The 14,759-nt window shown below is 32.0% G+C and overlaps 1 protein-coding gene across 3 annotated transcripts in view; it reads left to right on the forward strand.

The window, feature by feature from the left end:
• Positions 1–13,933, forward strand: part of LOC114349376 (protein disabled) — a 103,597-nt gene extending 89,664 nt beyond the window's left edge. For all 3 annotated transcript variants that reach the window (XM_028299726.2, XM_050648085.1, XM_050648087.1), the window contains exon 14: positions 68–13,933. In XM_028299726.2, coding sequence (XP_028155527.2) covers positions 68–464 — 397 coding nt within the window. In that variant the 3' untranslated portion in view covers positions 465–13,933. The remainder of the gene's footprint in view (positions 1–67) is intronic.
• Positions 13,934–14,759: the final 826 nt, after the last annotated feature.

A 14,759-nucleotide genomic window follows, 5' to 3' on the forward strand; every position in this document is an offset into this window, starting at 1 on the left:
ATAGTCCTGAAAGAAACAGAAAACTTAGTAGTTTCAATATAATTTCTAAAATTCAAATTTTTTACAGCGTTCGTGATAGACCTCGACCAACGACCAAATTATCCCCTCGGTACCAGACGAAGTCAAAATCTCACTTCGAGGACGACTTTTCCCCTACCGAGAAACAGGAACCTGACGACAACATTTCAAGTATTAAAGAAGAGGCAGATCGTGAGGACGAAGATGAATTTAGTACCAGTAATTTTGAAAACGCTACGAATGGACGAAAGAAGATTCTTTCAAAAAATAGATTTTCAGGTTTGAGAACAGATATCAACATTAAGAAATCTGAATCGGTAAATATTTTCGCCAGAGAAGATGATCCGTTTGACGATGATTTCTTTTGTGGGGAAGATGAAGGGAGGGAACAGAAGACTTCGCCTAGGAGTACAGAGCTACGATGGACTGATGACTTTGAAAATTAGATATTTTTAAGATGACTAATGTGATTTCAGGTCACTATGTTGTTTTTTGCTAGAAAGATTTCACCATTAGGTAATTGATTGGGTTTTTGAATGTTGTAAGAACTGTTTTATTTAAATAACACGTTTATAATATAATATTTATGAACACGGTAGTGTTAATACAGAAAATTTAATTCCGGAGATGAACTCCAAAGGGCATTCTGATGTTTTTGTTTTGAGTAATTTTTAAGCATATATTTATTTAAAATTTTTGTTAGAAAACCCAGTGTTTTTAAAACGACTTTAATACTTTTCAAATAACGTTTCCTTAGTAGCCGAGCGGCTCCCCTAATTTGAGGCTTAGAAATCGAAAAAGCGACCATGATAGGTGAATGGCAAATTTTGGTCATTCTTTATATTTTCGAGGTCGGTGAATCCGAATATGAAGTTTATTTTTATCTAGAATTGGTGGTACATGTTCAAAAATCAAATTTTATGCAAAAATTCGAAAAATTAATTTTGATGATTTTTCATATTTACCTCACTGTATCTTTGGTCGCTGTAAATATTTCCTTTTGAAAATTTTACTGTATCACCTTTCGAGTATTTAGATGACAACGAGATTTGTCCAAAATGTTTAAACAAATTAAAAGAGGGGTTGTTAATTTTTAGACATTTTGTCGTCAGATTTCGTTAGTTCCATGTTTACTTAAAAAACGGGCCCCACGTTGGGCACCAGTGCAACGAAATAAAAAAAGGCGATGGACTACCATAGCTAATTGAAATAATATTCGAAAATATTACCTCAATCATCCAAGATAGCCATCGCTACACCTTTACCTAGCTCAGTCTCTCAGGTGTGTGTTCGTCTTGTCCTAATCTTAGAAATGAACTATGAAAATTCGGAATGGAAGCAAACAAAGCAGTATTTTTAACTAATCATGTTTATTGTTCATAAAGATATAATAAAAATATGACTTATTACAGTCGAACCCGCTTATTAGAATACCTGTTAAAGGAATATCCCGGTTTAAGGAATAGCAATTTGAGGTCACAAAACGTTTTAACTTGGCACATATGATCGGTTATTAGAATATCCCAGTTATAGGAATACTTTTGCTTGGCACGAAGGCTATTCCAATAAGCGGGTTCGACTGTATATGCATTAACACATATATTCAAATTGTTGCCAAAAACTAACAATTCTGGATTATACTTATGGCTTTTGGTAGCTGATGGTAACTTTTTGATGTCGAATGGTACAGTTGTTGACTTCTCTTGACCTGGACAGATGTTGTGGCCCTAGGTCAGTCCAGCTCTAATTTACTGGTGGTGTTGATCGCTGCAGTCTAGTTGCGATGCATCCATGAAGTCTTCGCCTTATGAGTAGCATCACCGGTGATGAAGGCAGGTGGCTCCCGACGGGAGAAAAGGTTGATTTGTTCCCAAAAACTATAAGATAAAAACACATATCAAACATCAAGAAGAAAAACCAAAAACGAGTCTTTGCCAAACAATCGTAAAAAGCAGTTATTGGCAAAGGAATAATTAAATGGAATTAAGATTGATACTACTAGTTAGAATTTAATTACTAAACGTGCATATATGAAAATTAGAAATAAATAGGTATTTAAAATTGACGATGTGCTCGCAGACATGGAAGGTTAGGTTGGATACGTAAAAATGATATGATTGTAATTAATATGATAAGAATAAGAACTCACCCCAAGAGAATATTAAGTATTGATGGAAAATAAATCCAATTTTCAAATTCCATGCCTTTTTAAGGAATAATTCTTCCCTTCCATTTTCAGTTTGTCAGCGGGTAGGGATGAAGTGTCACTGTCATTGAAAACGACATTTGAAATGACGACCAAGTACTATGAAGTAGCAGGCATGTTCCGTATTGAAAGACAGATACTTACAGAGTAAGAATATACGGGGTACGTTCAGTATGATGATTTAGATTTTAGATGAAAAGAGATATATTAAATAGAAGATAATAAAAGAGGATAATAAAAGAGGGCGCCAACGAGTTTTTAACGAAGAAAACTGGTAAAACAAATAGAAGAAAATTATTACTAATGAAATAATAAAGAAAATAAAGTAAAATAATTATTTAAAAATAAAATAACAAAGATGTGACGTTTGTAACGTTACAAAGTTGAGTGACAAACTTTTTGACAAAACACAGCAATAAAATATAATTCATAAAGAAGTTTTCTGGAAAATTTTAAGTCAAAATATGCAATAAGAAAAAAGTTATGTGACTTTATAGACGAGTGGCACTCTTCCAAAAAAACGATTATTTCTCGAAATAATGACCACGGTGTGGTGAATGGCTAATTTTGGTCTTACTTGTTTACAGTGTTTTTGATGGTGCTGAAACGAAAATAAGGTTTATTTTGAATTTTAGATGGAGGAACAGTGTCAAAATCGCAGTTTTACCCTAAAAATAATAAAAAAAATGAAATCACCTTTTTCTTAAAATTTAAAAGTTGCATTATTTTTTTTTTTTTCTATAAAACATTTTATTCTTTGTACCCTATATTTTAACATAAACTTGATTAAAAAGCTAAATTTCAAATTTTGTCACTCAACTTTTGCGATTAAACTTTGAAATTCAGGAATCTGCACCTTTAACTTTAAACTATTCATAACTTTTATTATAATGAGACAGAAAGATTGATACAAGTACCATTATCTTCAGAAAGGTAAGAAATATATACTATAAAAATTTCAGACAGAAATATTAAAATGAAACAGAGTTATTAACCGCAAAATATGTGATTTCTCATTTTTTTTATTTTTAGGGTAAAATTGCGATTTTGCCAATGTCCCCTGCTTAAAATTCAAAATAAACCTAATTTTCGTTTTCAGAACCATCAAAAACATAAAGTATGACCAAAATTAGCCATTGACCACACCGTGGTCATCACACCGCACAGTATATCGAGAAATAAACGTGACTTAAAATTTTCCAGAAAACTTCTTTGTGAATTATATTTTATTGCTGTGTTGGTTAAAATTATAAGCTAAAAAGTTTCTCACTCAGCTTTTTTAAGTAAACATGAAACTAACGAAATCTGACGACAAAATGTTTAAAAATAACAACTCCTCTTTTTATTTGTATAAACATTTTGTACAAAGCTCGTTGTTATCTAAATACTTCAAAGATGACACTGTAAAATTTTCAAGAGGAAATATTTACATCGACCAAAGATACAGCGAGGTAAAGTTACAAAATCCTCAAAATTGATTTTTCGCATTTTTGCATAAAATTTGATGTTTGAACATGTTCCACCAATTCTAGATAAAAATAAACTACATATTCTGATTCAGCGACCTCGAAAACATAAATAATGACCAAAATTGATCATTCACCTTAAAGTTGATTTTCATGGTCGGTATAACGTAATTTTAGGGGTTGCTGCCGCTCGCCTATAGGTTCAGTACATTTGCCCATTCTTGTAAACCATTCATTCTGAAATTTATAATATTGGACGATCCTACGAAATTATTCAGTCGCCGAATTTATACCAAAAAACTTGGTACGTAAGATTTTTTTAATCTTGATAAACACTTGGATCTCGGTATCAATAATATATCATGTGGTGTAACAGGATGTAAGCTGACCGGGTCACAAATGAGAAGGTCCTCAAACGAATGAAGAAGAACCGAGGGGTACTGACCACCATCAAATCTCCAAAGTTACAATACTTGGAAGACATTATGCGAAATGAATCCAGATATGAACTTCTACAAGACATCCTGCAAGTAATAATATTTGGAAAGCGAGGTCCAGGAAGGAGAAGAATATCCTGGTTAACCTTCGGATGACCAAGGGGGTAAATTTGGACCCCAGCTTATGTTTTTCTTTAATAAATTCAAAAGTATTTTTAATTTTTAACTCATTATTTTTTTATTTGACTTTAATATCATTCTAGATATCCTCATATTTTGAAATAAAAAACATTCCCTATATTTTACGAATAAAAAATATATTCTGAAGTTGATGTTTAGTAAAATACCGTCTATTGTGTGGAATTCCAAGTAGTTTTACACTGCGCGTTATCAAAATCTATTTTTAGACTGTGGTGCCTGTTATGTACGAATCATGACATTTCTGTCTGCTACAGTTAGTCATTATTATTATTTCCTGGCGTATATTATTATAGTTTCTTAGTATTTTGTGTACATATAAGATATGGCCCGCAAATATCTTACCGAGGCTGAGTTACAGGAAATTGTTACTGCTAGCGATTTTTATGATGATATAGAAGATGAAATAGTATCACAAAACAAGGATGTATTGTTAGATGAAGATTTAAATGCTGAAAACATTCATTCCAGGTCATTTTTGATCTGGGGTCATTTTTTACTCCCATTGGTCATCCGTGTAACAAAAACGGTTGGTCATCGGAAGGTTAAAGAACCTCTGAACCTGGTTCAACACAACATCTGTGCAGCTGTTCCGCGCTGCTGCAAATAATATAAAGATTGCCATGATAATCGCCAACAGTCGTCACGGATAAGCACATCAAGAAATAGAAGTGAAAATACAGAATCTATTTAAAAATTCAATATTTTGGCTTCTGTATAAAGCTTCTTATATCATGATACTACTTCATGATTCTGATTATAAGCCGAAAATTACTGCCTGCTAGGAACGATGTCAAATATCTGGGTATTCACATAGATAATCTCCTAAATTGGGGAAAACATATACCCAAACAACTACAACTGGACATGCTTCAAAAAAATGTACTGGTTTATGAATCGGAAGTTAGATTTAACTATCGAGAAGAAACTTCTTCTCTATAAGACAATACTACGACCGGTCTGGATGTACGGGATTCAAATCTGGGGAACTGCCAGTAATACAAATATGCAAAGACGACAAAGATTCCAATCCAAAGTTCTTCGTGATGTCTGAAATTCGTCAGACGAAGTCTTAAGGGGCTATCCTAGTGTAAAAGTTCGAAATTCATATACTTTTTTGGAAATTTGTAAAATAAAAAGTACTGTACCAATTGTTTTGAAAATTTGCATCAGCATTTATTATAAAAAGAAGTACATGTAAAACAATTTTTATAAAAAAAATTGAAAATAAGACGATTTATGCGCTATCTACTGGCACCATGAAAATAAAAACATAGGTCCACTGCTGCAGTGATTGGGACTAATAGAGATCCTAAAACATAAAATTTCAAAGTTATTATTGAATGATAAGTTATTTTCTATACCATCAACTAGGGTTTTTGATCGGATAAAAAATGTTAATTTGGCGGTTTTTGAAACTGAAAATGTTTTAACTAATTTTAAAATTTCTTTTCAATACTTCGCCATTTTTACAAATTTTAATATTTTTCAAAAATTCTAGTTGGTGGTATAGGAAATAACTTATATTTCAATAATCACTTTGGAAATTTTATGTTTCAGGATCTCTATTAGTCCCAATCACTGCAGAGTGGGACCATGTTTTTATTTTCACGGTGCCAGTAGATGTCGCATAAATCGTTTAATTTTCAACATTTTTTTATGAAAATTGTGTTACAGATACATACTTCCTTTTATATTAAATGCTTATGCAAATTTTCAAAGCAATTGGTACAGTATTTTTTATTTTAGAAATTCCCAAAAAAGTATATGAATTTCATACTTTTACATTAGGATAGCCCCTTAAAAAGGGCTAATAATATTCGGAAACTCGAATCCATAAGTGTCGAAAAATTTCCTATCAAGGTCACATTTTTCGAAGTAATCAGTATCGTATGTTACAACTATTAATAAAGATCAAGATAGCAGTGGCGGCTGGTGACTCAAAAATTTGGTAGTTCTGCAGTATTTTTTGGTTTTTTTTAATTCAATATCTTTTAATCGTTGTATTTTACAACGAGGCTTTTAGTTTGATATTTTACACCATATATTTATTCATTATATATCTATTAAAAAATAATAAAGAACTTACCGATTTTCTTCTTTTCAAATTGAAGATAAATCCAATTATATCAAAAATAGCAATGGTACATTATGGCACACTAGTAATTGTTTTATAGTTTATGTTTTTAGTAGAATTTTATCGATAAATACGCGAAACTAAGGAATGCAAACGAAAAAACACTACAAACAAAATCGCCACAACAATAATTGCATTATAGGGTCTTACGAACTAACTACACACAGAGCCAAATATATTATTTTTTTTATAAATAAGCTCGATTCGTCGATTTTTTTAAAGCAAACTTGTCTATAACTTTTTCATTAAAGTTTGGTATTTCTTTTATAAGTGTTTTTTCTACTGACAACATGGTTAATGCTACAAGTCGGTCTTCAGTCATGGAATTTCTCTACAGTCAAAATTGTAACCTAAGAATTTCTAAACACGGCACAGATGCAACGGTCACGAATAACTGTCGTGAATTGCAGCTCGCAAACACATTTCCGAGGCCGTTAATCAGCCGATTGCCGAAGCACATCGGCTAAGATCGCCGTTTGCCTAATAAATGCATTTTACCGCTGCCAGTGTTTCGGTTATTATCGACGCGGCTTCACTGGAGCAGCAAATACGTAAAAAGATTGCTTCACTGGAGCACCAAATACGTAAAAAAATTATACGGTTTCACTAGAGGAGTAAATACGTAAAAAAAATAATATTAATCATCGTTGTTGGTGAATTATTATTAACAGTTGATGTTTAATATGATAATATGGCAGATTTGAAATAAAACTATATTAATTATTCTTTAATAATTAAGATTTGCTATGGTTGTTTGGTAGTTCTGCAGCTCAGCAGCACATAAAGAAAAGCCGCCACTGCAAGATAGAATGATGAAGTTGAGTTGGTAGAAAACAGGCATGATCGCTGAAGAACATTGGTGACTGGACCGGTATTCGCAGTATCGCCCAATCATGTAAACTTGCGCAGGATAGAGAAAAAATCACTAGAATGATAGCCAACCTTAGGAAGGCTGAACAAGGCACGTAAAGAAGCGAGTCGACGCAAAATTTGTATCATTTCACGCACTTCACTATAGTTGGCGTTGAACCTAACCTAAAATAAAATGTTCTTTTTTATCGGTCAGTAAAATAGAGAGGGGATTGGCAAGTGATACTTAATAAATAGGACTTAATAGCGTTGATGAAAAGATCATTGGGCATACCTTAATGCATTTCAATATAAACAACATGCTCATAGTGAGTAATTATTTTAAGGCACTTACTTAATAAATGTATTTAGTAAGATTTTTACTTTTTTTATTAAAAGTAAATGAATGATATTATGCGATTGATATTATTTTAGCAATATTTTGCCATTTTCTAGTCTTTTTATTGTTCACATGTACATTAAGTTAAGGAAAATATACGGTGGAGGTGACAGTGCATTTATGTTTATATTAAAAAGAGATTATGAGAGATTTAAGCCACTGATATGAGCTACGTTATATGCTAATCTCAACATGCGCGTTAATTCTTGAATTAGCTATTATTCTATTAAATGATATCACTATAATGTAGGGATTTACATCTTGTAATATAAGAGTCCAGTTTGACACTATCTAAGATGAAGGCTCAATATTGGGACCGTGCAAGTTCGGCAAAGCGACCTCTATTTCTACGCTCTGTACTTTTATTCGCACTTTTAATTATATTGGCCAATTATATTAGTCCTGGTTGCTGGATAATTGTCAAGACCATAGTCTAAAAAAATAATAAGAAGAAAAAATAAGATGCAGGTTATGTTTAGTAAACGTAAACAATTGTATGTAGTAAATAAAATCAGTTATTAAAATGCAGTACTGCAAGCAAAATACAATTAATTAAATTTACCTTTATATAATAATTGCATATCATATCAATATTGTGGAGCAATATATAATTTTTCTGCGTCAATGACAGAAGGTATGAAATATACGTCAATTTGACAATTTCAATTGACAATATGAATTATTTAAGATAGATGCAATATTTCTCCGCGACTCGCGCACGGTCGTTTCTCGTTTCCCTTTCCAAGTACTTGCACACCGCGAATTGTGACAATATACTATCTGACAAACGAGTCCTGGCGGTTGACCTTGCCCGAAAATACACAGCGATAAATGCATAATACGACAAGGTCACGCGCCACGTCTCGCTTGTTCGATAGTACTCATAGGCGCTAAATGGAAGTCATAGAAAACAAGATTATTATTAGTAAATAAATATTTATAAAAATAAACCAAAATAAAATAAACCGAGCTCTTCTTATAAGTTTTACTATAAACGTATATATTAAATAGTTTAGTCGTAAGAAATGAACAACAGATTGAAGCAAGTTCGAAAATATTGTCGCCAATGAATATATACCTACCTGAAAAAATTGGCATTTGTACTGTAGTCAGAATTTCTGTACCTAAATATAGATTTATTACGAATTTCATTTTCATGGGAAACATTTTTTCACAACTTTTTATTTACAACAGTCATTATTAAAATTTGTGGATGCTCTAATTTCGATTTTCGCATAATTTTAGCACGGTTTTTACTGGACTTTTCTTAGAAGTCCTCACTTTATTTTCATTTGATAAACTTTTCCTATTTTTTTAAACTATTGATGATATTTCTAGAATAAAAAATCCTCTTTATAAACTTATACTTAAACTTTATATACTCGCATTAGAATTCGAAATATTTTTACGTAAAATATACTTACCTATAAACTGACAATTAATAATAATCTATTTTTTCAAATAGTCCGACAACTTAGTTCTTTTACACAAAAATATAATAAATTAATTATAAACAAACACTACTTCCCTATGGATGAACACTAACGAATTCCAATATCTTAGAAAATAATACACTACTGCACTGAATGGATATCGATACAGATAACAGAACAGATAAGAGAATCGTGCTATTACACTTAGAAAACCGACGCAGGTTTGTCAAAATGACAGTGACTATTTCTCTTTGTTGCCTAATCAGTTATTGGTTATAATATTTTCAATTTCTTGTTACAGATAATCAATTTTAGTAGTTCCAAGGAGACACAAAATCTAGGCACGGGATAAAAAGTTTATTTGAAGAAAGTGTATTATTTTGTTCTTCTTAAAGGCGGTACATGCTCGTTTTTGTAATATTTTATTTATATATAGAGTAATTTCCACATTCTAACATATTTCTCAAATTGAGCTCTGTACCGTCATTCTTTACTGTATTACGAATATGTGTGCTAAATATCTCAACAAAATATTCAAAATTAAAGCCGCAATCTTGGAACGCGTTTTCCGTTTTGATGACGCGCTTATGTATCCTCTTAATTTAACCTAAGTAAGAAAATGCCCGTTTTTTTGTATGTTTTAACATAATTTGCTTTTTCGAACAGAATTGTTTACTGGGCAAACAATTTTTTTCTCAAATCTGCGGCCAGAACAGAAGGGGGACGATATTCCCCATATTATGTAAAAACTGCACATGTTTAAGTATTATGCATTGCCCATGTTTGGCATAACTTTTAGCGTTTTTTCAATTTCAAATGGCTTAAAATCTCTCTATTTCTATTTAATTTAACAAGTTCTGTACTATATTAAATACCAATTGAACTAAATTATTTATGTCCTACTTTTATTTTATTTATTTATATATGACATATTGTTAATCTGAGATGAACTTTAATATTATATTTATTTTAAATTTCATTCACACATTCAAATAACAGGGCCGGAATCAACTTTTTTACGGCATTTTTAATGCTTATTATTCGTTAATTCAAGGTCAATGTACAGATTGTTTAGTTTTAAATTAGATATGAACTTGGATATTTATTCCTGTTTCATCGACTTCGAAAAAGCGTTCGACAGGGTCCGACATGAAGAACTAATAGAATTATTGAAAAACAGATGTAGACAGACGAGATTTACGAATTATCATCAATTTGTATTGGAATCAAAAGGCCAATATAAAGATAGAAGAACAAGAGTCCGAGAATATTGATATAAAGAGAGGAGTAAGACAGGGTAGTGTTCTGTCGCCGCTATTGTTTAACGTGTACAGTGAAGCCATATTTCAGGAAACGATAGCGGAACTAACTGATGGAATCTCTATAAACGGAAGAATACATAAACGGAAGACATAAGATTTGCTGATGACACCGTTATAATGGCAGACACCCTGGAATCGCTACAAGAATTATAGAATTATATTAAAAAGAAAATAAACAAGAAAAAAACTAAATTTATGATTGTCTCAAAAACACAACATGGAAATGAAAGGTTAATGATAGAGCAAACCCAAATAGAAAAAGTAAAGACATACAAATATCTGGGAACCTGGGTTGATGACAAAAATGACCAAAGCAAAGAAATTAAAGTCTGAATTGAAATTGCAAGGCAAGCATTTATAAAAATGAAGACACTGCTTACAAACGAAGACCTTCAGTTGCCTCTCAGTTTGAGGACTCTAAGATGCTACATATTTTCTATATTACTATACGGAATGGAAGCTTGGACATTGAAGAGACAACACATAATAAAAATAGAAGCGTTCGAAATGTGGTGTTACAGGTGAATATTGAAAATACAGTGTGTTCAAAGGATTACCAATGTTGAAGTGCTACGACGTTTAAATAAGGAATTAGAAATTATGAACAGTATAAAAACAAGAAAACTGGAATATTTGGGTCACATTACCAGAGGAGAAAAATATGAGTTGCTGAGAATTATTATGCCAGGAAGGATCCAAGGAAGAAGAAGCATAAGAAGAAGACGCATCTCCTGGCTGAGGAACCTTAAAGAATGGTTTAACTGTAGTTCATTACAACTGTTCAGAGCAGCAGCCAACAAAGTGACCATAGCCATTATGATATCCAACCTCCGAAGAAGAAGAAATTAGATATAGGACATTCAATACATGACAACGTTGCGTCCTCGCTTTCCATACCTGAGTCGCGCGGGTTTATTTAGGCATTCGTGTATTCTACAGTGGCAATTCAACTCATTCTCATAAGCAATGTTGCCGATTTTAACGTTTCCTTCAGTCCCTATATCTAGTCGAAATCTAAACGTATGGTATATTCAAGGTAATGGAATTTTATAATCAGTTTCATCATTTTTTTTTATTAATTGTGGTAATATTTTCTGATCCGGGAGACTTTGCTAATTTCAGCTAATGAGAGCTGTTTTTCCCTGATATCATTTTGTTTCAGTGCCATTCCATCATAGTGCATCTACTCCCTGCTTACTTCGTACTTTTCTTGAAAGAATTCTGTCCACATTTTCCATATTTTACTTTGGGATGTTACTATGTCTCCTTTCCCTGCTCATCATTGTTCTTGGTTTAAATTCTGTTCTACTTTTGTCAAGTTTTTGTATTCTCTTTTCTTCTGTCCTTAGCAGCCTATATTCTTCTTATTGGGGCCGTGCAAGTTCGACAAAGCGACACCTGGTTTCTACGCTCAGCAACTTTCTTCGCACTTTTAATTATATTGGCCAATTATATTAGTCCTGGTTACTGGATAATTGTCAAGGCCATAGTCCAAAAAAATAATAATAATAATAATAGAAGAAAAAATAAGATTCAGGTTATGTTATTAAAACGTAAACAATTGTATGTAGTAAATAAAATTAGTTATTAAAATGCAGTACTGCAAGCAAACTACAATTAATTAAATTTACCTTTATATAATAATTGCATATCATATCAATATTGTGGAGCAATATATAATTTTTCTTCTTCAATGACGGTAGGTATGAAATATACGTCAATTTGACAATTTCAATTGACAATATGAATTATTTAAAAAAGTTACAATATTTCTCCGCTATTCGCGCACGATCGTTTCTCGTATCCCCTCCAACTACTTGCACACCGCGAATACTTGTATCGTCTACCGTTTTCATCGGTATGCACTATTTTTCCTTTCTGCTATGTATCGACATTCTTCATCAAGTCGTTGTTCTTTAGTTTTGTTTACCTTTTTCTGTATGCACAGGATCTCTTTTGCAATTTCTTATATAATAGTAGGAGAGCCCAAGCGGGAATTTTTGCAGTAACTCAAGCGCGTCAGATTATCATATGGGGAGAACCCTGGTACCCTGTAGATGTACCTCTATCATATATTGGCTCTAAACACAGGGGATTTCGTTAAGGGGGGGGGGCGAAAAAAAATATCCTTAGAAAAACTCGAAATCGTCAGATTAAGATAAGGTAAGTTAAGTACATGCAAAACAGTGTATATTTCAAAAATCTGACGATTTGGCCGGGGCGTAAGGAAATGGGTGAGTCACAAAGTTTCACAAGAAAAAAGCGAATATTTCGCGAAATGAACGATATATCTAAAAACTAAAAAATACGTGCTCAATATTTGTCAAAAATCTATCGAATGATACCAGACACGACTGTCCACGGAGAGAGGTGGGGGGTAAATTTAAAATTTTAAATACGAATCCCGCGATATTTCGCGAAATGAACATTAGATCGAAAAACTGAAAAATACACTTATTCAGTATGTTTTAAAAATCTATCGAATGGCACCAAACACGACCTCCCACGGAAGTGGAGTGGGGGGTTACTTTAAAATTTTAAATAGGAGCCCCCATTTTTATTGCAGATTCGGATTCCTTACGTAAAAATAAGTAACTTTTACTTGAAGCATTTTTTCGAATTATGGATAGATGGCGCTATAATTGGAAAAAAGATTGTTGGAAATGGAAAATTAAATTAAAAATGGAAAACTGTACTTAACTTTTTTGGTTTTAAAACCGACTCTTCACAACCCAATAGATCCCCAAAGCGGTCGAGTGACTGCACATTTAGCATACTTTCCTCCCCTACTATAATGTTTTTACACGTTTCTTAGTCTTTTATTTCGATGTTAGAGGTTCTGGCTCTTATTGTATTTTACCCCAGTTAGTGGTTTGAGTCTGTATTAGCCCCTCATCTGCTACGCACCTTTATTACATATTGAATGATATTCAATACCAATTAAGAAACCATGGTATGTTTTAACGGTCAAAAGTGATGTAATGTAGCTGTTATATAAAAAATACTGTTATTTGTTCTGCAATTTTGTCGATTTACTTACTCATCACCCAGAATTAAAATTTGCCTAATATTAAAGTACATGCTAGATTAGTTGAATATTATTTTTACATAGTGATCTGATTTCTAAAGAAACTCCAGTTTATACTTTTTATATTCTCACGGCAGTTTGAAAACTTACTATAATAGAAAATTAAGTGATATAAGTGTTGATATTATTTTATATTTTAGATAATCATTCAACTGCCCAGTTTTAATTAACTTGAATTTTAACATTGTTATATATTAGAGCCATGACAAGACCTACTCATTTATAGTTTAATATAATTTATATAATGTAGTTATGAATTTATGTGTGACCATATTTTAAAAATATAATGGAAAATTTTTTGTATGTTAACACTATTTTATTTTACAATTGTGCCTACTGCCTCTTTTATTTATTTTAATATAATTTTGATTTTGCTGTTGGCGTGTGTTTTCTCTCGGTATTTTTAAATATCAGTACAACACTTGTAGCATGTATGATTACACAGTAATGGATACAATTTATAAGGCGCCTTTACGCCTGATATTCTACATCACATTCCATCTAGTAGATCTCAAAATCATCCCTGCCCAGAAAATGTATCTGGGAGTAATACTGGACTAAAAATTTATATTCAAACCTCATTTTTCTTGTACGATTAAGGATACATATGTGATAAGAATCCAAAATCTAAACAAACTTATGGCGAACACAAGAAGTTCAAATTATTCTAGGAAAAGAGTCTTGCTGAATGTAATAAAGTCCATTATACTCTGGGGTAATTAGCAAAATTCATGGAAAAGTTATTTACCAGCAATTTTATTGCTGGAATCGAATTATAAGATCCTATATATTAATAATATAGGTATGCAAAGTCCGCAGATAGTGTGCTACTTTTTTTATAAACAAAATGGCGCCGACAAATCGTATTTTTTTCAATTATTGCTCTATAACTCCGAAGATTTTAACTTTACAACAAAAACACTCAAATAAAAATTCACCCCAATTTGATTATGCATAGAGGCATGTTTTTCCCGATTTGCTCCGACGAAAATTTTCCTCGGAAAATGCGGGTTTTCCTAACAAAAACTCTAATTTTCAAATAAAGTTTTAGGTAAGTAATTATTAATCAATAATTAAATAACTTAGTGACATCAAAGCTTTCTTGGTATAGATTGTAATTCCAGAAGCCGGTGAAAATTAAACGAATATTTTAGCAACAATTCAATTGTTAATTAACAAATTACGATCGCAATAATGACCAAAAT

The sequence above is a fragment of the Diabrotica virgifera genome, chromosome 4 (genome assembly GCF_917563875.1).
Source record: "Diabrotica virgifera virgifera chromosome 4, PGI_DIABVI_V3a".
Taxonomy (NCBI): domain Eukaryota; kingdom Metazoa; phylum Arthropoda; class Insecta; order Coleoptera; family Chrysomelidae; genus Diabrotica; species Diabrotica virgifera.